The 25,226-nt window shown below is 42.3% G+C and overlaps 1 protein-coding gene across 3 annotated transcripts in view; it reads right to left on the reverse strand.

The window, feature by feature from the left end:
* The window catches only part of TMEM266 (transmembrane protein 266), a 155,776-nt gene that overhangs the window by 40,434 nt on the left and 90,116 nt on the right, over positions 1-25,226 (reverse strand). For all 3 annotated transcript variants that reach the window (XM_019533362.1, XM_019533363.1, XM_019533364.1), the window contains exons 5-7: positions 20,104-20,177; positions 3,965-4,021; positions 1,016-1,154 (exon numbers count right to left, since the gene is read on the reverse strand). In XM_019533362.1, coding sequence (XP_019388907.1) covers positions 1,016-1,154; positions 3,965-4,021; positions 20,104-20,177 — 270 coding nt within the window. The remainder of the gene's footprint in view (positions 1-1,015; positions 1,155-3,964; positions 4,022-20,103; positions 20,178-25,226) is intronic.

Here is a 25,226-nt window from a genome sequence, read left to right on the forward strand (position 1 = left end):
ATATAAAGGGAAATTATAGACTACGAGAGAGATTTTCAAAGGTATGAATGGAACCAACTCCTACTGACTTCAACAGGAGTTGGATGCTACCTGCCTAGAAAAATCTCCTTCAAGTCACAACTAGGGCAAGTTCAAATTGCTTGGCAAGACTGCTCAAAATTTACTGCATTCCTTGCTATTCTTTAGAACCTGAATCAGACTCTGACTTCACCTTACTAAACTACTGGGTCTCATCTTGCATTTTGGAAGCCCTCATGATCTAAGCCAGATGTGCCAACCTGATACTAATTTTTCTCACACAGAAGGAAAGTGACTTGCATTATGAAATCCCTTAGGTTTATACCAAAGCAACTTATACTTTGATAATGGATCTAGTTGCCCTCCACCTCCTCTAACATCTCCTTTCCTTGATTCCTTGTTTCCAGATTCATTGCTCCTGTTCTCTGCAGTATCACCTCTTCAGAATGTTCTCCTGGTGCCTCCCCAATGGAGGTGTGTCCCAGAATCCGGTGCTAAATAGCACTGGAACATGCCTAAAAATCACACTCAATAGCACACATAGGTTTGTGGAGTGCACCTTCAGTGGGGAACCTCCAAGATGCAGAGAAAGCACAAAGCATCAGACACAGAGTTATGCTAAAGGCAGAAACCAAAAGCAAAAGGGATCAAAGATGGAAGATGCCAGAGTGGACAGACAGCAGTTGCAGAAGGGTCATATTCAAGATGCTTATCTGACACTACAAAGAAGGAGTGTTTGGGAAAAAAAGACAGGAGGGAAAACAAGTCACATATATCTGTATGCCAGGAGAAGGCATATAACAAACCAAAAAAATCATAACAGGGTATTTATCCTAAAAACTGATTCCCAGCCTCATCAATGGGGATCATAATGCAATATACCTGTTCACTGCTTTTAAAATGTAGAAGAAAGAGAACAATAAAATTATTCTCTACAAACAGTTATGAGGGCTACCAATCCTGGAAATTCTCATGACACAATTTAATCATCACTTACCATCAATAATTCTCTTAACTCTCCAAATCCGCAGAGTGATAATGAGACTGATGGCATCCCATGGACTGCTTGAGCCATTGGCCACTGTGGAGGCCACCATTGGAGCCAAGGATAAGATTATCACAGCACCGTCAAAGACCTGAAAAGAGAGAGATTTTTAATGAAGAGTATTTCCAAACCCTTTCCAAAGGTCACAAAAGCTACCACTCCTGTTGGTGACCTTAAAGGGTTTTAAATGAAGTTAATATTTATTCTCTGTGTTAAGGTGAGGACATAGGGTGAAGACCATGGGGAAGATGCATCTTTTCTGCTGGAAGGCAGAAACCTTAATGGTTTCATTCAAAATTTCAGGGGTGACATGAAGATACAGCCAGAGGAATCTGCAACTATACTGATCCACTGGTTACAATCTCCATGAAGAGGTGATGCCCCAAATGCTATTTCAATTCAGGAGGCGCATTATTAATGCTACTTATTTCCAGATGCCTGGTGCAGAACAATCACAAAAGAGGAAATGTTCCTGTACAAATATCTCACATTCTAAATGGACAAAACAGACAGGGAGAAAGAGTTGGTGTAAAAGGGAACAGCAAATAAATAAGAGTGATGGCACTTGGACACATTCTGATTATTCAGCTTGTGTGGGTGTTATGTGCAGGTCAAAGATATACCGACTCCAATTATCAAGGACTCCATTACCAACTGGCTAGCGTCCTGTAGGAGTCACAGCAAAGGTGAACCTTCAAGCAGGATCTGAATAAGGAAACGTTAGTGGCCTTGGATTATGTTAAGGAGGACAGTTGCAAATGAAGGTATGGATAGATTTGTTTAAGAAGCAGGTTTTAAATATCATAGCCAACAGAGAAGATGTCATTATGTAATAGTGCTGGTCTTCCACAGCTTAGGAAAATACAGTGCTCCCAGTCCCTATTAAGACCCATTTACTCATGCTTTGTACAGACAGAAACAATATTACCTTTAATAATATCACACATCAAAAAATGTGCGTTAATTCAGTGCCAGGGCAAGAAACAAGCAGTCACCACAGATAGGATGCTATAACAGACCACTTCACTTCAAACACAAAACAGAATTCTGCTGAAACAGCTGTGTTTGGCCTGGATAACACCAAGTACTATGTTACTTCCAACTAATACTATAAGCTTCATTTTGAATAGTCAAACCTAAGACTTAGTAAACCAGACAAAGTAGTTATGTTTAGTTATACAAGATTTTGCACGGCTCTAAATACAGCTTTTTATAGGCAATTAAAAAACAGAATCTCTCTTTCCCTCTCTTTTAAAGCACTCAAATTGCTATCTGAACGGATGAGTGGAATCCTATTAATTTCTGTTTCTTTCAGAGCAGTCTTCCTTTTTTTTTGTTTTTGGGATTTATGGTTAGGTTGGGGTTTTGTTCTATGATGCTTTAACACATGCATTTCTCTGTCTGCCTCTGGAATACTGTATGAAAAATGAGGTAAAATTGCTGCCAATTGTTTCCTCTTTATGCTTTCTGCAAGCTTTTCAATGTAATTAGTAGGCAAACTTTTCTAAACTATGAATAATGTATATAAGGGGAAAAAAATCCACTTGTGGGAACGGAAGCTTTTTTTTCTCAGTGTGAAGGTCAGATGTAAGAAGTCTTCTTATGTAACTATGGGAACTGAATGGAGATAACATTTTCTGTTGTACCGTCTTTGGTTTCTGAAATGTAGGAAAATGTAGCCAAATCTTATAATTAAATTAAAATGTATATTAAATACTGCTGTACTTTTGCAGCATATGCTCTTAATAATCATTTTGTTTGGTAGATATAAGGCCCTATCTGTTCCTGATTTCGATCCAAGTATACAGTTTTTAGAGACAGTTATTGCTTACAAGTTCTTAACATATTTTCTTCAACAAGAATGGACAAGAAAATATTGTCTGTTACAGAACTATAATGAAGATTGTTTGGGTGGAAGCGGACCTGTCTGTAAGCTCTGCCTACATAACAAAACATAATCAAGTCTGAGGATGGGTTAACAATATGGCTAAGGACACCATTATATACAATGTCTAAGTGTTGCTACAAATGGGCAGCATCCTTGGACTCTGATTTGACCTAGGGGTCGAATCAGAACTAGACAAAAAACAGATTTATGTTGGATGAAAGGGTCTGATATACATATTTTAAAAATAATCCTCATTCAGGATAAAAGCCAATATTTTCTGAAATTCAAAAAATCATCTTACTTTACTTGACAGAATATATTTGATGTTTTATTACATTTCAATCCTTTATATTCTTTTAAACCTTTGTGTACAAAACGAAGTAAAAATGTTAAACAAGTAATTTTGTAATGAAAAATAACCTTTTTATTCTAAAAATCAAGAAATAGGACATTTTGACATGTTCAAAACTTTTTCCTCTTTGTTCAAAACTTAAATTTCATCAAAATTAATACAATTTCACAACATTTGTTTCAGTCAAAATGGCATTTTTTAACAGAAAACTGTTTTGACAAACATTTTCAAACTATTTTTAATTAATCTTGGTTATGAGAACATAGTTAGCTGCAGTTCACATAATTCTGAATCATATTGGTAACCAGTCTCAGTTATAGTTGCAGTGCTGACAGTCTAATTAGCATGGTTATTAAAAATAAACTCATGTCCACACAAGTCAGAAAAAAACCACAATATAGCTGTGCAAGAAAACAGATTTGTTTAAATGCTGCTGTAACTTGTATCAGTCAGATAAGGCCCTATCCACTGCAGAAACTAATTTGTATCTTTAATTTTACTGTGTTGGGAGGAACATGTATAAGGCTCTGCAAATATTAATGGAAACATACCTCTCTGCATCTGTTCCTGTATCAAATCCAGTGCAGGAACAGATAATTATTCTTACTTTGACATGCTGAAAAATAATGCAAACAGTGTTGACCGTGGTACTTTCACTTACCTCTATTTTGTTTTCAATATAATCCCATATGCCAAGAACCACAATCCTCAAAATAGTCTAAGAAGAGAAATTAAGAAAAAATAAAGACAATAATTGTATTATAACTTCAATGATATGTATTCAGAAATCCTTTTGAATAAGAAAGTCAAAACCCCTTACTCTATTTAATGATACCCTGGAATCTTTTAACTTTGTCTAAACATTACGATTTCTTCTAAACAATGATGTTGATTTTAATAAAAATAATTATACTTCTCTATTAAAAACTGCAGTGACTCCTTCTAAACACTATCATTATTCAGCTAACCAAAAGAACACTTTTTCCTGTAGCAAGTTTCATATGTTCATGTCTTTTATCATAGTTTTACAATGCTTTATTTTCTAGAGTTGTGAGATTCAGATTAAAAAAAAAAATCAAAAGTGTATCCCTTATCCAGCACTGGTGTCAGCTCGAAGTGTCATTTTCCCTTTTATGCAGTCTTTAGAGCACCAGTGCCTGTTTCCTTCTGAGAAAAGAAGCATCTCCCCATTCTGAAGGTATTAGTGTTTTTATACTTTGAAGAGAGACAGCACTTTTCTATTACATACTCCTGTGCTGCCATTCTCTCCTGAGCAAGAGGACATTTCCTAATATCAGAGCATCAGGGAGTCAGTGTTCAAGAGAAAAGCATCCACTTCAGCTTTTAAGCAAACAGCAACAATTAAAGTATTTTTTTAGAGAAAAAGATAAAATGTGAACAGATAATGAACCCATGGTGAATTCCTATGAAAACTCCAACAACTTTTTTCCCATTTTTTCTCACTCTGTTTTTAAAAGATCAATATTTTAAAATACTGTAATTTAACTCTCATAAAACTGCAAAATTAGGGCACAATTCTGCCTGTAGCAATGCAGAACTCATTTAAATGTACTTTACATGCATGAGGATTAGAATGTAGCTGATAAACAACACCAAAATGTGACTGTTTATCTGAAACAGGTTGGCAGGTCTGCAAGTAGAGCAGATGCCAGGAACTGTGCAGGGGAAAAGTACAAAAATGGCTGTGATGAATATAAAAAGTCACCTCTTTATTTCAAGTAGGAATATATTAAAAACAAACCAACTCCAGATTTATGCTGTGATCATTCGCTGAACATACTAACTATAAGCTAACCACCGAATTGTATTAGCACCAGTACAGGCTGGGGGCTGACTGGCTAAGCAGCAGCTCTTTAGAAAAGGACCTGGGGGTTACAGTGGACAATAAGATGAATATGTACCCTTGTTGCAAAAAAGGCTAATGGCATACCCAGCTGTATTAGTAGGAGCACTGCCAGAAGATTGAGGGAAGTGATTATTCCCATCTATTCTGCATGGGTAGGGCCATATCTGAAATACTGTGTCCAGTTTTGGCACCCCCCTCCTGCTAAAGAAAGGATTTAGAGAATTTGGAAAGAGTCTAGCAGAGTGCAGTGAAAATGGTTAGGGTGCTGGGGCATATGACTTATGAGGGAGCTGGGCTTATTTCGTTTGGAGAAGAGAAGACCGAGGGAGGATTTAATAGCAGCCTTCGACTACCTGAAGGGTGGTTCCAAAGAGGATGGAGCTAAACTGTTCTCATTCTAGTTGATCTAGTTTTGGATGGTCCTCCTTTGAGCAGGGGCTGGACTAGATGACCTCCTGAGGTCCCTTCCAACCCGAATTTTCTATGATTCTATGATGTGCTACAAAGTTTGTTCAAACACCTATGATGGTTGGGGGTGTGAAACAATCACTGCTCATTGTAAACTGGCATGCTGGAAAACCCCCCAGGTGGCACACAGCTATGCTGACAGAAGAGATCTACAGTTAGCTTTGTTGTCATTCACGGAAATGGTGTGACTGTGCCAATAGAAAAAAACCCCTTTTTCCATCTTACATCCTATCTCCACTAGGGGGCTCTTATAACATAGCTATGTAGGAAAAGCTGTAACAGCAGTAGCACTGTAATGTAACAAAACCCCGACTCTTCAGAATAGAACTATTCATAAGTAAGGTAGCTACATTTTCATTATCAGTGATCACACAAGCAAGTAGATCAGCATGTGGCATCTAAAACTGTTTGAGAAGGGAAACACTAGTCACGACAGTGAGCTCAGTTGTGCTTCTTCCATTTGAGAAGGGCTTTGAGGAGACCTTGAACTACCATCTGGGACCAATGCTGCTGCTTTGATCATCACAGACATGCAAAGTACATTTTCATTTCAAAGCATTTTCAAAATTTAGCAAACCAGTAAGACTGTTTACAGAGGTTGCTTGGAGGGCAAGGGATCAGCTCTTCAATAGGGAGGAAGGACTTCATTTTAAGGTGCCATCTCAAAAATGGCTTTTCTAACGATCCTGTGTTCACCAGAGATACACAAGAACAAGAATACTGAGAGTATGTTCAAATGCTGAGGACAAATGGAGTGCAGGTGCTCATCAAATCCGAAAGTAGCAGCCCTAAGCAAACACCAGCAGACACAAATGTAACTGGGGGTTTAGTTCTTATGTAAGCATCTGCTGAGGCTCTAATAAAGAATCTGCATAACATGTTTCAGAACATAATAGCCAGGCAAATTCTAGAGCTGGCAGTCATTAGGCATTTCAAAAGAAAATATTTCTGTTTCAGTCTCTTGAACCCTACTTCACTTGAGTCACAGAAGGGATGAGTTCTGCCCATTTTAACTATGCATAGGCAGCAGCTGTTAAACAGGAAGTCAACAAACATTTAGAGGGCAGCTATAGAGGCTACAGACATAAGTTACATTTAAATGCTACAAATGCCACTGTAATGCTAGAAAAAGCTGGTGTACAGATGTGCACACCATCTGTAGAGCAAAAAAGAAGGCAAATCCACTACTTTAAAAAAGGAACTTGTTTGTATCAATAAATTTTGTAGGACATCTGTCTAATGGCATAAAGTTCTGTCAGGGTACCTCGGACGCCCAACATCGCAGTCCTCTGTTCTCCCTACTCTCCTCCAAGGGGTGGGGGAGAGCAGAAGACTCCCTGACAGCTTGCCATAGTGAAGGAGCAGGGAGGCCTGCCAGGACCCTGTTGTCACGCTGCAGTAAGAGCACTGGCAAGAGCCAGTGCCTCTGTTGCTGTGGGCATCAGAAATCATTCCTGCTGCTGCTGTGAGAGCTGCTACTGCTGCTGTAAGGACACTAGGAAAAACAACTTGTGCCACTGCCACAGACTCTGGGAGAACAACTGGAAAAACCCTGGTCCTGTGCTGGTGCCAGCAGTGGGAAGAGCTGCCACTGCCACCACCACAGGAATGCTAGGAAAAGCTACTGACCTCTGACAGCATGGGCATGCTGTCAGTAATGGAGCTCACTGACAGGCTCCTCCAGGGGCAGGGGCAACAAGAGAAGCCCCCTGGTGCCTCCTGGATGGAAAGCGCACCTTTGAGGCAACATTTGTAACTCTCCAGCCAGAAGATGAAACATCTGAACACCCCCATCATGTTCTATTTTTTGTAACACTACAAAGTGCTGAGGCACTTTACAGGGCTACAGATGAACACTTGACCATCTCCCTAGCCATGGCCAGAACTTAGCACACAGTCAGAAATCAATTATGAAATTCATTTCCTTTTCCTTGGGCAGAGGATGCTAAAGAACATTTTATCTCTGGAACGGTAAGACATACCTTCTGCAAAAAGAAGGGAATAATTCTCTATCGTTTACATAAGATTTACATGAAGTTCTCTATTTAGGGACAAGAAAAAGTTCTTCCCTGTACTGTGACTGGTTTTTTTTTTTATCCTCCCTGTAATGTTCTGCCTGGGTTGAGATACTGTCATATTAAGGGTAGCTCATAGGACTGGAAGCAAGACACAAACCTTTCTACCTTAGACTGCTGACATGAATCAACACAAGTTGGTAATGACTTAAAGCAGAGATTTGGTGGAAGTTTAGTGGGACCTGTGGAATGAACTGGTGGACCTCAGTTTCTGTAGTACAATGTCCACAGAAGTGGACAATCAAGAGAGAGACCAGTGGACAAGCAAGCAGGAAAGCTGACTAATCATAGCTCTCATCCTAGGTCCATTACCTCCAGAACACAATACAGGTACATCTGAATGCTACATAAAGAAGATGGGCAGCTACTTGTTCTATGTTCCAGGCTACAAACTGACACCTTTCATCAACATATTCATTAAGATGTTAACTAAATAAAAAAGCATAAGGAATCTTGGTTTTTGCTGATTTGATTTCCTGCTTTGTGGGTGTGTGAGGAAAAAGGGGAGGTAGTATAGCTCATGAATCTTTAATACTGCATATGTCCCAAGATACACCAGCAGTTTTTTCAGTACACATCAGCCAAGCCTCTGTATTGTGATTCCAAGCTAGCAGTACTCTCTTTTACTGTTCCTCTGTAGAGGCAGAACATGTGCTAACACTTCCATGGGTATTGTCAGAATTCCTACCAAAAAGACTTCCAACTAGACTAGCCTGAGCTTCTCTAAACAAACTTTTATATACGATTTTGATCCTATCAGATAAACACAACAAATAAATATTGGGTCAAAATGAACTGTTAATATTCTTTCAAACAAGTCTATTTCTTAGGCAACAAAAATGTATTTAATGTATGTTACTTTTACAGTGCAACTAAAAACACCATCTATGGTGGTCTCTGAAAAACAAAGGGGAGTATTGATCAAGGCATCTTGTGCACGCTACATGGATGAAAGTAAAAAATATTTCTTCATAGTTTAAGCACAAGGAGCAACAATGTGATATAAAATCATTTGTACTTAAACTAGTATTTGTAAGGGAAAAGGAAAAACAACAAAGCCTTGTTATTTTCTGGCTGCGTCTACATAAGATATTGTGCAGTTGTTACTCTGTAGTCATTTAGTACTTGCATAACCAAGTATTAAGTGACTGCACATTAACCAGCATTACTACACAGTAGCGTCCATGGTTTGTGCCCTGCAACACTACTGCACAATACTAATGAGCTACTGTGCAGTAAGTGCCTTGTGTAAATGAGGCCTCTGTGTCCAGGCATTTTCTGTCACTGTAGTACATGTAGCACTGGTGGATGTTTACTGTAGATATAATGCTGTAATGCAATGTATAAACATCAAGGCAAACATTAAACATAGATGGCTGTAGTTTGGGGATTAAAGGACCATTGCTAACTTGAATTTTTTTAGTTGAAAAAACTCTGTAAAACAAATTTTTGATAGATTTTTTAATTATCGTATTTACTTAAATATAAGGCAACTCTGAATATAAGCCAACCCCCCAATAATTAGCTTCTATATTTGGAAAATGTATACATGTGTTATAATTTTCCAGGAATAGAATCTAATTATTGGAGGCTTGCCTTGAATTTCTTCCCTTCCCATTGCTACAGTAGGAAATATAAATCCAGGGGATCAAGTGGCCTCCAGGTCTCCAAAACTTTTTCCCCCTGCAGCTTTTCCGTACCTCCTTAATATCAGACTCTGCTATTCCTTAGCAGGGGAAGTGAACAGCAAATTTGAAAACACTGACTTTGTACTGTGGGTACCCATAAACTTAGGTCACCCAGAATTGATGCATTCTACCTTTTTTTAAAATTGCTTCAAGTTTTAGTACAGATACTCCATAAACACACTTTTAAGCAACACTTTTGTACCTACTTATGCACAAGTACCTACTTGTGTACAAGTACCTACTTATGTACAGACTATGCATATTAGTCCAAAGCCAAAAGGCTCATGATTACCATAAGGTTCATTGGGTTGAGCTCCGGTAGAGTCAACAGTGTTTCAAGCCATAGTTTGCACAGTTACATTTGCATTTTTTTAAAAGCAAGAGAGAAACTTACTAAATGATTATACCAAAAGTGCCATCAAATGCACAGATAAAAATTTGGGAAAAAAAGAAATATTTTTGATAACTTCTTTTACATATGCTTATATGTAAATGAAAGGAAAATAATTTCCATGCAGAAATGTAATTTCCAAGGTAACAATGTTCCTTTAAGATTATGGTATGCTGTTGTCAGCTAAAGAGAATTAGTTCTCTGCAGTGAGGTTTGTGAACAGTTGCATGATGCTGCAAATTTTCTGTGTAATTTCAGAGGGAAACTTGGCCAAGAGCTTTGCTGAGCCAGCTGTGTGAATTCCCACAATCTGTGTGAGTTAGCCACGCTTGTCAGCTGACTGCACAGTACATTCAGTAATTTTTAAAAAATACTTTATTGTTTGCATAGTTAGTATGCTACTCAGTGGGTGCATTTGTACATGCCATTAAGGAAATGTGATAAACTCCAGCACAGTTTGCACCAGTCAGCTGCTCCTGGGTGCAGTGTCTACATATATGCTGTAGACTGCAGCAGTCTGAACTGGGGTGGAACAGCCCTGGGCTGGCAGAGGGTCTGGAGAGTCAGCCTCAGGCTCCACATGGTAGTGTCAAGCGGGGGAAGGGCTGGCTGGGGCATGAGGGTGCAAAAGTGAGGGACTAGGCAGCAGGCAGCCTCACTTTAGCACCCTCGTGCCCCAACTAGCCCTTATCACCATTTATACGCATGTTTAGTATTCTGCTGTAAGATAGTACTGTCCCACACAGTACTATCTTACAGTGTAGTTAATTAATTTAATGTGCCCTAATACTGGCATCTGTGATGCTTTACTGCAGAGCTAATAAGTCAGCTCCACAGTAAAGTGTGCATTTAAATACACTCAGTGACTTGCTCTGCCATATTCAGTCCTAGTGTAAAGATACAAAAAGTGTTAGGATGAAGGGTAAATTTTGGTAAGTTTTGGTAATGGTAATGGAGAATGATACTGTTTTTAGGTTAAAAATATTGCTTGTAATACAGGGGGAGGAGGGAACATGGGAGAAAGGGGTCCTTTTTAAGTCTTTCTGACATTATGTCTCCTCTTTCTTGATGCTACATTAAGGATGACATATCTCTAGCTTATACAGATACCCTGAAGAATTAACTTTCGTCTTTGTAATGCAGAGATCCTAGGAGTCTGCCAATATCTGTTCACTACCTTCATTAATGACTTGGAGGACTGAATAGGATTATACTGTATGGGCATATCTACATGCTCATTATTGTGCTTATTATTCATATAATAACAGCGCGTTGGAGCAGCAGCCCTGCAACACATCTACACACACCCTCCATTGTGAGGTACTAGAAAAATATGCATTCACTTATTTTAATGTGCATTAGCTAAAGAGCACAGGTTTTTTATGAGGCTTTAATGCACATTAAAATAGACTAATGCGCAATAAAGTGCATATGTAGATGTGCCCTATACATCTCTTTCTTAAGAGATTTTAATCTTCCTAAGGGTTGTTACAAGCAAGGAGCACAAAAACTTATAATAGACTCTAATAAATTGTTCACAGGTTATCCTAGGGACATGTATGAGGTAAAAAATATCTCATCAAGAAAATTAAACCTACAAAAATAAAATCATAATTAACTTCTTAACATACCCTTTAGTTACTAGAACTCCAAAACTGTTGAATATCTTCCCTTTCCAGTGCCTATTTTTTTCACACAGTCGCAGAAAAAGGGTCTAACTCAGCATTCCTCACATGAACAGACTTGTTGATTTCAATGAAACAACAAAGTTGTTTTAAGTTAGCATAGTGCTTAATTACTTTGTTAACTTAGTACTCAGTAAAGTACTAATGACTAAAGGCCCCTCCAGGGCAAATCCAGGATTTGGCAAAGTGGGGTGCAGGAGCAGCCACCTGGGCTGCAAGAGTGGTTGCACACCTTGTTCCCAGCTTCCTCACCCCATCCACTGGTGTGAGTAGACCATGCCACCAAAGCTTCTAAGGGCTTTTTTTTAAAGTACCCAAAGCAGTAAGAATCCCACCTTCCTGTGCTAAAAGGCACATCTCCTCCCTCACCTGCTGTCCTGGGAGAAAGAGAAGTTCCAAGCCACTCCTGACCACTCCAGCAAGGCTGCTCAGGGGCTGGGCTCAGCTGAGGATAGTGACAGTGGCAGCAGCAGTGAGCAGAGGGTTCCCCCTCTCTGCACCTGCTCTCAGGGGACTGGGCAGGGTGGGAAAACTCAAGCCCCACCTTGCCCCTGCTGCTGCTATCACTGTTCCTTGCTCAGTCCAACCCCAGTGCAGCCTGGCTGGAGCATGCAGGAGCAGTTTTGAAGCTTCTCTGCCCCTGGGAAAGTGGGAAAAGCAGCAGGGCAGTTGGGAGAGTTGGGATGGGGAAGGGAGGGGACAGGTCTTTAAGCATGGAGGGGAAGGAAGGGGGGATTCATATATATTTTAGGGACATTAAAAAAGTGCCTAGGGCTAAGCAGAGAAAGTCAAAAAGCCTGAGGCTGAATTGATTCAATCTTTGCAGGTTAGTCAAAGATGCATAGATTGAACTGATAAGCAAATAAACAGACATTCACTTTTGATTCCAGAAATGCAGCCACATGCCTGCAGTGATCCAGGCCAGAAGCCGGGGAGTTGGCGGGGGGAGGGCATGGAGGAGGTGCCAGAGCATGCCTCTTGGCTCAGCTGGAGCAGACAGCTTGGGCCAAGGCTAGCCTGCCTACCCTGTGAGGAGGTTTATGGGGGAGGTGCCAAGCATCCTGGGATGCTGGGGGACTGTGAGTTAACTTGAATCTGGAGGGGGTCTGGGACAGAAGTTCAAAAAAATGATTTAACCTAATCAGTTAAGTTAGATACTACATCCATCCAGGTTTATTGTAAACTGATTTCAGCCATTTTGAAAGTGGTGTATGTGCACTGAACTTCTGTTGTGTTACAGATTAGGACCTGTTTCCAGTCACTTATACCAGTTTATGTATAATTTCTGTCACTAACCCAGAAGCTCCCATGGTGTGGTCCAGTCCAAAAGAGGAGTGCAGCTGTACCACTGCACTCCCTCTGGGTCCACCCCAGAACCCCTTTCATTTGAAGAACCAAATTGTGTCAATAACATTCCCATGATTAAAAAAAATGTAAAGGCATGTAAATGATCAAGTCATCACTTGATCTTAGCCAAAAAAAACACATGCACTTACATAGAGTAAGGGCTGCATGAATTAGCTTTCTGCTGCCAATCCTGTAAAGCTATTAAAATATCTGCAGTGTCCAGGCCACTTAACCAAAGCCAATACTACTAGGGCTGTCAAATGATTAAAAATTTTGATTGCGATTAGTTGCATGATTAAAAAAATAGTCACAATTAATAATGGTTTTAATTGCACAGCTAAAATATCAAAATTATACACAGAAAAACTCAAAGCTATGCAAAATTATGCAGGTACTTTGTATGGTTGGGGTGGGGATGGGGTATGTATGTGTAGGGGAAAATTTATGAAGGTGTAGGGGACTGTGGGTGTGTGTATGGGGTTTGGAGCCTGGGGAGGGGAGGTCTCCACATGCCCTGGTAGGATGAGGAGTACTGTAGTTGAGGAGTGAGAGACAGCATTAGGGCTGTGGTGACTGTGGCTTACGAGTGAGGGGCAGGGGCAGGGCCTGGGCATATTACTGCCCGTCCCACAATCATATTAGTCCCCACCACAGTTGTCCTCTTTCTTAAAATGAAATATGGTAACCCTACAGAAATGTAGCCTGGCAGCGTGGCGAGCAGCTCCCAGCAGGTAAGTTTGTGGAGGGGAAGAGTGGGGGGGAGAGGGAAGGGGTGGGGGGTGCAGATTGAGGTCCCCACAGTGAGGGAGGGAATGAGGCAGGGGTGAATGGGGCCCTAGAGCTGGGGCAAGTCATGTGAGGAGCTGCAGGAAGCTTGTCTAGGATTGTGGAGAGGGCAGTTCCCAGCTACCGCATGCACCCCTGGGGGTGGCATGTGGGGCATGTGCCCCCAGGATTTGTGCACAGGGCGGAGGTGGGCCACTCACTGTAGACTGGGGCTCTGCGCCCTGCTGCCTTTGCCATGGGAGCCACATGCTGGCCACGTGTCCCCTGCCTGCCTGGTGGCAGGAGGCACAACACGGCATTGCACAGCTTCTGGGGGAAAGGCACCATGGCACAGAGCTCCAGTCCACAGTGGGCAGCCTGCCTCCACTCAGCACACAAATCCAGGGGGCACAACCCCCATGACTCCCCTGGGAGTATGCACAGTGGTGAGGAGCTGTGCCCCCCGCTTCCCCTGGATCTGTCCCACGACCAGCCCCAGTCCTAGGACCCCATTCACCTTAGCCCCTGCCCCTCTCCCTCACTCATTCACTGTGGAGCCCTCAATCTACTCCCCGCATCTCCCCCCACCCCTTCCCCTCCACAGACTCACCTGCTGGACACTGCTCTACAATTCTCCAGGCTGCATTCCTGGCTACGTGCATGCTGTGGCTGCTCCTCTGTGTGTGTGTATGTGTGTGTGTGTGCCTGTGTTGTTCCCCCCACTCCCCCGCCCATCTTCCTGTTCCAGCAGCTCAGAGCCCATGTCCGGGATGCCCTGCGTTCCTCTGCACTACCACTGCTGCTGGGCTGGCCAGAGGCGGTGGTGATGGTCACAGAGCGGAGCTCCAAAGCCACACGTGCAATTAACGCATTAAAAAAAGTAACACAAGAACCAATTAATGCCTTAATTGTGCACATTAATCACAATTCGTTAACAGTCCTAAATGCTACATTTCCTGTCTTCATTCCTTGTTACAAGCACCATCAGAACTGATTTTGCCTACTCAGGGCATAATCTTGACCTTGTTGACCTGTTAACTTGGCTTTTTGCCCCAGTATATTTCTGACATTATATCTCTTCTTTCTTGATGCTTTGTAATGTTTGGTGCATGGTCAAAGTATTATATGTGAACAGATGCTAATAAACAAAAATAATCACAATTAATAGATTTAATCTGAGCATATGCAAAAAGTTACAGGCATGTCACTCCAGAGAAATAAATTGCTATATTGGAAAGTCATTAAGACTAACAGTAGAAAGATGCAAAATTAACATGGTGCAATGCATTCACTAAGATCTGTAGTTACAGATGAAAAGATGGAAGGGAAATGCAGTAGGAGTTGCAACTTCATTTCACTGGCAGCAGTTTTGTTTACAGCTATAAGTTCCTGGCACATTTGTCCCCTACACTTCAATCAAGCAGCATACCAGCTCCTATTTAACTTATGACAGGTTATTGTGGGTGCTAATAGTGCCCACTATTGTTAAAGATGCAAACTATTTTTCCCTCATAATACTCCAGCTTTTAATCAGTTACAATTTTCCAAAGCATTCTAGCTCTGTGCTGAAAGTTTTCCATCTTTGGCCTCTATTTGAGGGTCAATATTTTAAATAGGAGCAAAATACTTTCAGCTATTATAAATAATGGAAGACTAATAAAAAAAAAGGATTTTTTTTGGAAAAAAAAATCTATCTGCACTGAAAACCAAACTCATTGAAAACACAAAGGTGCAATATAAACCGCTGAACTTCAGGATATGATACTTGCTCTGAAGAAAACTCCCATTGAGCACTACTGCCCTTGTTTGTTTTTGGGAAAACAGCATTATAAATGACTGATTAGATTCCGCAGAAATATGTTAAGGTTTGAACAATCAAACGAAACCTTAGCTTTTCAGGGAAACTGTTACACTTTTTCTCTGCCCAGCCAGGTGGGAGCAGCAAGGGACTACTGTAAATGCTTTACTGAAAATGTCATCCCTATCAACCATAAACAAAAATAAACCAAACAGAATTTCAAGAACAGGAAAAAAAAAAATGCTCTTAAATAAATAAATAAAACTATAAGAGCATACAAGATCCAGTGATTTTTGGGGCTTCCACATTTTGCACCATTTTATAATATTCTGAAAATTCTACACTTTTATCTAGTGTGATGATAATGATCACAACAAAACTAGATGTGTTGCTGCCCTGTTAAGCTGAACTTGCAGCAAAACAGCAGCAAAGACAAGAATTCACTTATCCCCTACACATTGATTCTTGGTTTGTATACTGTAAAGCACTTCCAGGTTGTTCCTGTTACAATGGTAAAGCATCTGTCAGCATCAAGGTGTGATTTTGCTAGCATTAACACAGTCTAGGATTTGACTTTTTCAGAGATTTGTTTGATGAACTGAATTGTAGACATCAAAGCCCCTTTAGGCTCTCTGCATGGATGCTTCTTATCCTAAGCAGGAAGCTTTTCTTTGATGAAAATAATCAAGCTGATGAATGAAAGTAGTCACATTTTGAAACACAGAGGTAAATGGCCAAGTGGATGCCAATAGGATTAGAACAATGTGAAGTACAGGCAGTAAGGGAAAATTCGAACCCAATACTTGTACTTTCCTAAATCCAGAAAGAAGAAAGGAATACAAATATGGACACAGTTAGCTTTGGCTATGTGGAGAATACAGGAATTTCTGTATTTTTTTTTCTAGGAGATAAGCATGACCCAGTTTAAACATCTGTTATTGCACTGACACCTACAAGGACTGAAGGGGCTCATATAGTCTCGGTAAAAAGGAAGAAAGAGACCAGTGTTGGTCACATAGGCACAGTGGCATTGGCTTGAATAAATGATTACCCCCCCATACACACAAAAAAACCCCAACCATGTGAACATAGGCAATGATCTTGGATATTGGATACTGGACATTGCCTTTGGCTTCAGAGAATGCAGAGCTGAGTGGAGCTGGAGTTGAGACTGTCTGCAGGTGATTCTAGTGTACCTGTGCCAGCATCCACTGAACACCAGACAGCCACAGCTTATAGTCTCCTATTAATCTTTGCACGCCGCAATTTGTAATTTTGGGAAATAAGAGGCTACATCTGGTTTTGTCTATGTGGCTGTAACCAGGTCTCTGTCATGGGTTTGCTGACAGGGTTCTTCTGCAGGGCTCCTCCACCCCTACACCTTGCTCCTTGCCTCATGTGGATAAATTAAGTCCTTGCCTCTCTTTCCCCCTTTTTCTTGGTTTAACTCCAATAATGGAACAGGAGATAAGAACATAAGTAAACAAACAGGCTAACACGCCCATCCTCAAAGGGTTGTTGAGTCCCTCAAAACAGTCTGTTTATTATACCCCCGGGTTTTGACCCCGGAGAACATAAACAAACCTTTCATCTTCAGGTCAACAAACACATCTCCTCCTCAAGTAAACAAATGAAGGTGGAACCAACCTCTGGTTTCCCTTCAGTTCTCAGACCCCAGGAGAGCGTGATCTATCCTGGGCTGCAGGATTCTGCTTTGCTGTCATCTCTTTCTGTCTGGACCCTTTTAATCCACAGACCATATGCATAGTCTTCTCACTACAGACCCTGGGAGAGACAACTCTGGCATGACACTTGTCCAGCAGCTTCCATGCTTTTTCTCCCCCTCCCCAGCAGTGTTCAGCCTGCTGGCTTTTATTTCCAGCCTCGCTCAGCTTCCCTGCTGCCAGGACAACCCCTCCAGTCAGCTGGAGCTAGTCAGATGAGCTTTGGTATACCTGGGGAGCTGCCTTCCTGCTTCTAGAACTGCTTTTTCTCACAGCTTGTGGCAAACTTCCCCACTCACTCCTCAACCAGGTGAGTTGCTGGTTTTCTATCATTCTCCTATTACAGAGGCTTCATCCAGAAATGGGGAAACTGAAGCAAACAAAGAGGGCTGTGATTTGATTTTCTGTTCAATGAGGAAGAACAGGTTACCCTCCCAATCTCAACAGCACAGTTTCAAGGAGTTTTTTTTACAATTATGTGTGTTAATAGGAAGCAAGATATATCTTTTTGGACATAGGCAGGCAAGGTTGTTTGGGTAGATGTGATATCTTTATTAGACCAACCAACTAGCTAGAAAAAGGTATTTTCGGACACAAACACCCTTCTTCAGGCAATGGGAAACTGGTGATGTTTTGAGTTCTCCACAGTAGAAAAGAAAAGAAAGTAAAGAAGCAGTCTGTGAAGATGCAAATGAGTGGATGTTTGAAAAGCAAAGGGTAGAGATGTGGGGGGAAAGGGAGGGTAGGGGAAGAGTGGGAAAAGTGTGAAGGAATGCATGGAGTCAGCTAACAGGCAGGTTACCTGGTGTGTTGTAATGTGTCATAAATCCAAGATAAAGTCCATGATTTTTTTGTATCCAGTAGATTTGTGAAGTGAAGTTTGTAGGCTTGCCTACAAAAACTGTTTTGTAAATACCCTTTAAGAATCAGAACTGAGAAACTGGAGAGGGAGTGACTGTCTTGTGAGAAGTGTGCACCTACAAGTAATTGGATATTTTTGTCTTTGGTGGATTTTCAGTGTGCTTTCATTCTGGTCATACATACCAGAGAGCTTGGCTATAAATTACAGGTTTTTTGGTGTGTCTAGAAGATTGCTGGTTTTGTGTGGATATATGTATGTTGGTCCATATGTTTCTTGTATATGGTGGTTTGTATTTTACCATTCTGGATATTGATCATGGTGTTTAAAAAGGAAATGTTGGTGAACCTTGCTAACCTCATCACCAAAAGCAAACATCCTATGACCCAAACCACACCGAATGGATCCAGACCATGGCAAGACAAGAAATGTAAAACCTTCCAACACATCTCCACCAGTCCCACAATAATTCTACCCCGCAACAGAACTATCACCATTCCTGGATCTCACACCTGCACCTCAGAAATGTAATATCTCTCATCCAGTGCACCAAATCCCCTGATGGAAAATATGTAGGAGAAACCAAACAACAACTGCATCCCAGAGTGAATGCACAGCGAGCTGACCCCTTTCATTCCTTCACACTTTTCCCTCCTCTCCCCCTATCTCTACCCTTTGTCTTCCAAACTTCCACTCATTCACATCTTCACAGGCTGATTGTTTAGTGTAGCTTCTTTTCTGCCTTGGAGCACTCAAAACATCAGCAGTCTCCCATTGCCTGAAGAAGGGTTTTTGTGTCTGAAAGCTTGCAAAGAAGTTTTTCCAACTATTTAGTTAGTTTAATAAAATATAGCATATCTACCCAAAGAACCTTGCCTGCCTATGTCCTTAGACCAACATGGTTACAACCAACAACTCTGCATATCGTTTGGACAGCATATCACTGCATATATTGACTACTCACCTTTATTTTGGCTGCATCCAATGGAAGATTCTACCATCAAGTTGTTAAGATGAAGTTTCACACTCTCTCCAAGACTGTGATATGGAAAGGGAGCATGAATACAAAATAGAAATGGCAATTCCCTGAAAGGGTGTGCACAAATTTCTGGACATCTCTGCCCAAGGGAAAATAATGTTGAAGTGGGAGAATTGGAACAAATGTGCAGAATGTCTGTACTGTTTTAAGAAAAGCCTGTATGACAAATGTTATCCACTCCCTACTGCACTGTGATCTCCTAAGACTGAAGAGGTAAGTTTCTTCATGGAGAATAAGAGACTGGTATTGGTTCTGCTGGCATGTCCGTACATGAATCACCAAGAAATAAATGAAGTTTTATTGGCAATACAATAGGAAACCAATGACCAGATGTTAATTTTTAGTCAATGGCAGCCAAGGGAGGCAGAACATGAGCAAACAGCATGGCTAAAACATGAAATAGAGAACTGAGGCACTGGAACACTTAGATAAGAAATATGATGCCCCGTGCAAGCAGAGAGATGGAATCCTGTTTTTCAACACATACTGTATTTTTGGAATAAATGTGCATACTGGAACAAATTATTTCAATTTGGCCATTTTGTTGTATTATGAATATAAGCTTTCTCCATTAACATATTTAATTAGGCTATGAATATACACTTGCATATAAATTCACCATGTGTTCATTTTCTTACAAAGTATTTTACTACATGTAATTACTTTTTCTACATAGCAACAGTACAGATGAAAGGAAACTACCTAGGAAAACCAGAGAACTACCTGAGTAAATTGTAAAAGTATATGATTAGATTCTTATCCATTCAGCAAAGTGCCCACTGAGCCCAATAAGAGTCTTTCTCAAGTAAGAAATTCAGAACTATCCTGTTCTTCATTCGAGATGATAAAGATATAATTATTCTTTTTCCCAACTTTCCTATTTTGTTTTGTAGGGTAACATTCTCTCATTTTTGTGTTCAGTTCTACTTAACTCCAGTGAAGACAGGGAGTGTCAGTAGAAACAAGAACTTTACAGCAAATGTTGATTTGTAGTCAGCATCAAAACTCTCATTGACTTCAGTGGAAGCAGTGCTGGGCCATATATCCAAATAAATTGTTTCATGTTGTTGTTCAAACCTTTGCATTATACATACCTCTGAAAAGAACACAGACAGGATGACTAGGCTGATCCAGTGAATAATTCCTGCAAACTGGGATGCATTTGAAACTGCAATTAACACAATATAATGAAGCATGATTTTAGTAGCAGGCAGTAACTTGTACTTTTTTAATACTGAATGACAGTTTATATCATCACAACTTACAACAACAAAGAGAAGCATTCTGTGGGAAACACACCAGAAATGTAACAAAGGGGACAAGATGTTATGGTCCTTTATCCCTTTTAGGATGCTCACTCAAAACAGCTCCGGTCAGCAATGAAGTTTTTATCCAAAGGCTTGACTTGCTCATTTTAAATAAGCTATATCATTCACTGCTCCTATGCAATGATCACCTAAAAGGTTCATTAACTGAGAATCTCCAGGAAGAGGGCACATCACGGTTTTCTCTCTTTGAATTTGAATCACAACCACAGAAGGGTTACTGTACACTACAGAAGTAGTAGTATATTGCATTGGAGCTTTTGAAAAATAAAGCAAGAAATTGGTGTAGGAACCGGGGTGCCAGGCTGGTGCCAGAGAAAGCAGAAATATTTCTTAGGGAAGGGCTTTTATGCCCCTTTCCTCTCAGCCTGATTTCTTCCTTTGAAGGCCCTCCATCCAACTCCACTAGCATGGTGCCCTTTTGGGCCAGTGAACTGCTTGGAATGGACTGAATCACAACTCTATTAAAAGTTATCAGCCCCATTTAAAACTCTACAGAAAAAGAGAAACGTCCAAATGACACGGCAGATCAGTTCTGCACCTGTTCTGTGCATGAAGTGCTACAGAAACAGATCTTCAGTATATAATACCCTACACTGTCAGTGCTTTCACTATCATGCTTTCACTGTACAAGTTCTATTGGCTTTACAAGCAGATGTAGACTAAACCCTGTGCAACTAAAAACAATCCATTTGTCCTTGAAAGAATATTTAAAATATCTTTGGTTTTTTTAAATTTGTGCCCTGGAAGATCAGTAATTATTTAGACCAAGGTTTTCCAAGACTTGTGCTTAAACTCAGACTTCCAAACATAGACATCTAAATCAATGGCTTGTTTTTCAGAAGAGATCCCTCAATTAGGTACCTTCATATAGTATTCACTGGCCACTATTTCCGTAGAAGAACAAGGTAATAACTGTGTCAAGACTCTGCTCCCCTCTAATTTAGTTGAAGTCTATGAAACAAAAAGCTGCAGTGAGACTAGTAGCAGAAAGATTGATCCTGTTAATGTTCCACGACATAAATCTAACCGAGTAGAATTAGAACAAAATGAACCCTCAGCTGAAAGCCCATATGAAACCACTCAAAGAGGAACTGTTAGGTGGGAAACATATACTGGCAAAATATTGCAACTCTGAACTACATTAATAAAAGTATTGACCAACTGGCTAAAATGTAACCAATGGTGGTTCTAAATAAAGAAAATATGTTAGAGGAATGTAACTGTGTCATACAATATACTTCAGTAAGCATATGGCTGTCAAACTGCCAATTTTGGCTTTGGCTATGGCTACAAGGACACACTCAGGAAAGTTAATCCAAATTACCTAAAAGTGCAACTTTTAACTAGATTAGCTACACTGCATAATAATACCCCTGTGAAGATTTATTCAGAATTAAAGTAGTCTTTATTCAATTTAATTTATTTCACTTCTAAGTGAATTCATTTAATTCAAATGAACTTTCCCAAGAGTCACAGTTTAGACAAGCCTTTAGGGAGCAGCAAAGGGAGTTAGTGCACGGTCATCCACATTATAGTTTACTGTGTACTAACTTCTTTGTGTAGACAAACTGTGTGAGTGGTAAGACTGTTTCACTACCATGCCAGAAAGATTAGAGTTTGGGTTGTCTATACAGGGTTACTGTGTCTTTGAGACATACATAGAGCAGAAAAAAATTAAAAGGTCATAGTCTGGAAATTCAGAATAAAGAAATGAGGAGACAAGATATTCTCACTTTACTCTAGTCTTTGAGAAGATCTACCCTTTTTAGGTTAGTAATCACACAACAGAAAGCTCTGGGGCTAAGTACAGAGAGTCAAAAGACCTGAGGATAAATCGATTCAATCTTTGCTGGTTAGTCTAACCTGCATAGATTAAACCAACATGCAAGTGAACAGATATTGACTTTTGATTCTGAAAATGCAGCCACTTGCCTGCACAGGCCAGACCAGAAGCCACATGCCTGCAGTGGCACAGGCCAGGGCATGCCTCCTTGCTTGGCTGGAGCAGACAGTATGGGCCAAGGATAGTCTACCCATCCTGTGAGGGAGGGATTCAGGGGAGGTGCAAAGCATCATGGGATGCTGGGGGCTGTGTGTTAACTTGAATCAGGAGGGGATCTGGGAGAGAAGCTCAATACACCAATTTAATTTAAATCAGTTAAGTCTGATATTGGATCCATCCTGGCTTATCTTAAACCAGTTTTGGCCATTTTGAAAGCAGTTTAAGTGCACTGAACTTTTGTTGTGTTACAGATTTGAGCTCATTTCTGAGCAATTATATCGGTTTATGTGTAATTTCTGTCCATTGCCTGGATGTCAAGAGCTCTGCGTGCTTGGAAGTTTCTGCAGGATGAGTATCAAGCCCCAGGAACAGATGCAAAGAGCACCAAATGAAGCATGCCATTTTAACACTTAAAATGGACTAAAAGGAGGGGAAAAGTTCTCCTTTAAGGAGGACTTTACGAAGTAACACCAAAAGAGTTGCCCTTGACTGATAACAGGTGTTTAGGAATTGACATGAATGAATTTCTTGCAGAAAAAGTGCTGAGAATTTCAGCAAACTGCTTTAAAAACAGGGCTACTATTCTAATAGCAGCCTCTTGAGAGTCAAGCCTCCAGTTGCCCCTAGTGTAGAAGCAAAGATATAACATACTGTACTTGAAGCAAGACTTTCTTATGCTGTAGTACACCGCCACATCTTCGGCACCCTCCATGAGCTGGGCTTACCGGAAAGCATCATCGACCTGGTGCGAGAGCTCCACCACGGATGTACCACGACTGTCCGTGCCACCGACGGAGAGACCGCGGAGATCCTTATCCAGTCAGGGGCGAGGCAGGGCTGCCCCCACAGCCCCATCATCTTCAACCTGGCCATGGAACCGCTCCTTTAAGCCATGGCGGGCGGCCCAGGCGGGCTCGACCTGTACGGCCAGAAGTTGAACATCCTGGCCTATGCCAACGACCTTGTCCTCCTCACCCCTGACGCCACCCAGCTGCAGCAAATGCGGGATGTGACGTCCGAGGCGGCCAGGTGGATGGGCCTGCGCTTCGACGTTGCCGAGTGCACCTCCCTGAACATCGATGGCAGGCAGAAAAGCCACGTCCTGGACTCCATACTCACGATCCAGGGCCAGGCAATGAGGCACCTGTGCAATGGCGAGGCCTACTGCCACCTGGGGATGCCCACTGGCCAGCAAACAGATGCCAGAGGAGACCATCAACGAGATCATGCAGGACGCTCACAAGCTGGACTCGTCCCTGCTGGCCCCCTGGCAGAAGATAGATGCGGTGAAACCTTCCTCATCCCCCGTGTCGCGTTCGTCCTGAGAGGCTCGGTGGTCCCCAAAACCCCCCTCAAGAAGGCGGACACCAAGATCCGGCAGCTGCTCAAGAAGTGGCTGCACCTGCTGCTACAGCCCAGCAGCGAGGTCCTGCACATCCCCTACTGGCAGGGAGGCACCAACATCCCCCGCGTGGGAGACCTCTGTGATATCATCACACACACATCACCCACACCTTCCACCTCCTGACCTGCCCAGACACGACAGTAAGTATCATCGCTGCTAGCATCCTCGAGGAGACCATCTGCAAGAGGATTGCAAGGCAGCTGACCGGACAAGACTTGGCCACCTTCCTCAGCAGCTTACTGGAGGGCAAGTTCAGCTGAGATGGCGGGGACTTTGCCTCACTGTGGAGCTGAGGCTGCAACGCCATGCACCGCCTCAGGAAACACATCGGCTGTGCCTGGACCTGGACCGAGGAGCACCGGGAGCTGGGAGTCTCCCTCCAACCAGCCCCACACGCCGACTGCATCACCGTGATGCCCTGCACAAGGACCTTCCTGGAGAGGTTCCTCAAGGACGCCATCCAAAACAAGTATGCCAGCGACCTGAGGGCCAAACCCAACCAGGGCAAGGTCTTTGATGTCACCTCGAAGTGGGATGCTGGCAACCACTTCATGCCCAGTGGGAGCGTCACATGCTTTGTGGACTGGTGCTTCCTCCACTGCGCCCACCTCAACTGCCTGCCTCTGAATGGGGCCGTGCGCTTCGGCCACCAGGACAAGAGGTGCCGATGGTGCAGCTATGCAGCAGAGACCCTCCCCCACGTGCTGTGCAGCTGCAAGCCACACGCCAGAGCCTGGCAGCTCCTCCACAATGCTGTCCAGGACCACCTGGTGAGCTCCATCCTGGTCACAGCAGGGGAGATTTCTGTGAACCGCACCATCCCGGGCTGTGAGAGCCAGATGCGACCTGACATAGTCATCACCAATGAAGAGGCCAAGAAGGTTGTGATTGTGGACGTCACCATCCCCTTTGAGAACTGGCACCAAGCCTTCACCGAAGCCCGGGCTCGCAAGTGGGAGAAGTACGCCCCATTGGCCAGCATCCTGAGGGGCCACGGCTATGACGTGACGGTCAACGCGCTCATCATGGGAACACTCGGAGCCTGGGACCCCAGCAACAAGAGTGTCCTGCGTGCCTGCCATGTCTCCCGCCACTATGCCAAGCTGATACGCTGCCTCATGGTGTCTGACACCATCTGTTGGTCCTGCGACATCTACGTGGAACACATCATGGGCCACTGCCAGTACTCCGACCCCACCAAATGAGCCGCTGCCGAACCGGACCCCGAGGGGACCGCCTGAACTGCCCTCCCTCCTCCCTGTGCCAGATGGACCTTCACTTCACTCCAAGAGGATTCTTCGACCATGGATGACCCCACTCCACCTGAAGAGGACCCCCCTGATGAGACTCTACGTGGACTGAGGCACTTCCTCTGAACCACTTCCTCCACCATTGTGGACCATTGTAACGGGTTTGTATGTATCTATCTCCTTTCTTTCTCAGCGTCGCGAACCCCCTCCCTCCCCTTCCCCCTTCCCCCCA

The sequence above is a fragment of the Crocodylus porosus genome, unplaced genomic scaffold (assembly GCF_001723895.1).
Source record: "Crocodylus porosus isolate Cpor-Errol unplaced genomic scaffold, CroPor_comp1, whole genome shotgun sequence".
Classification (NCBI taxonomy): Eukaryota; Metazoa; Chordata; order Crocodylia; family Crocodylidae; genus Crocodylus; species Crocodylus porosus.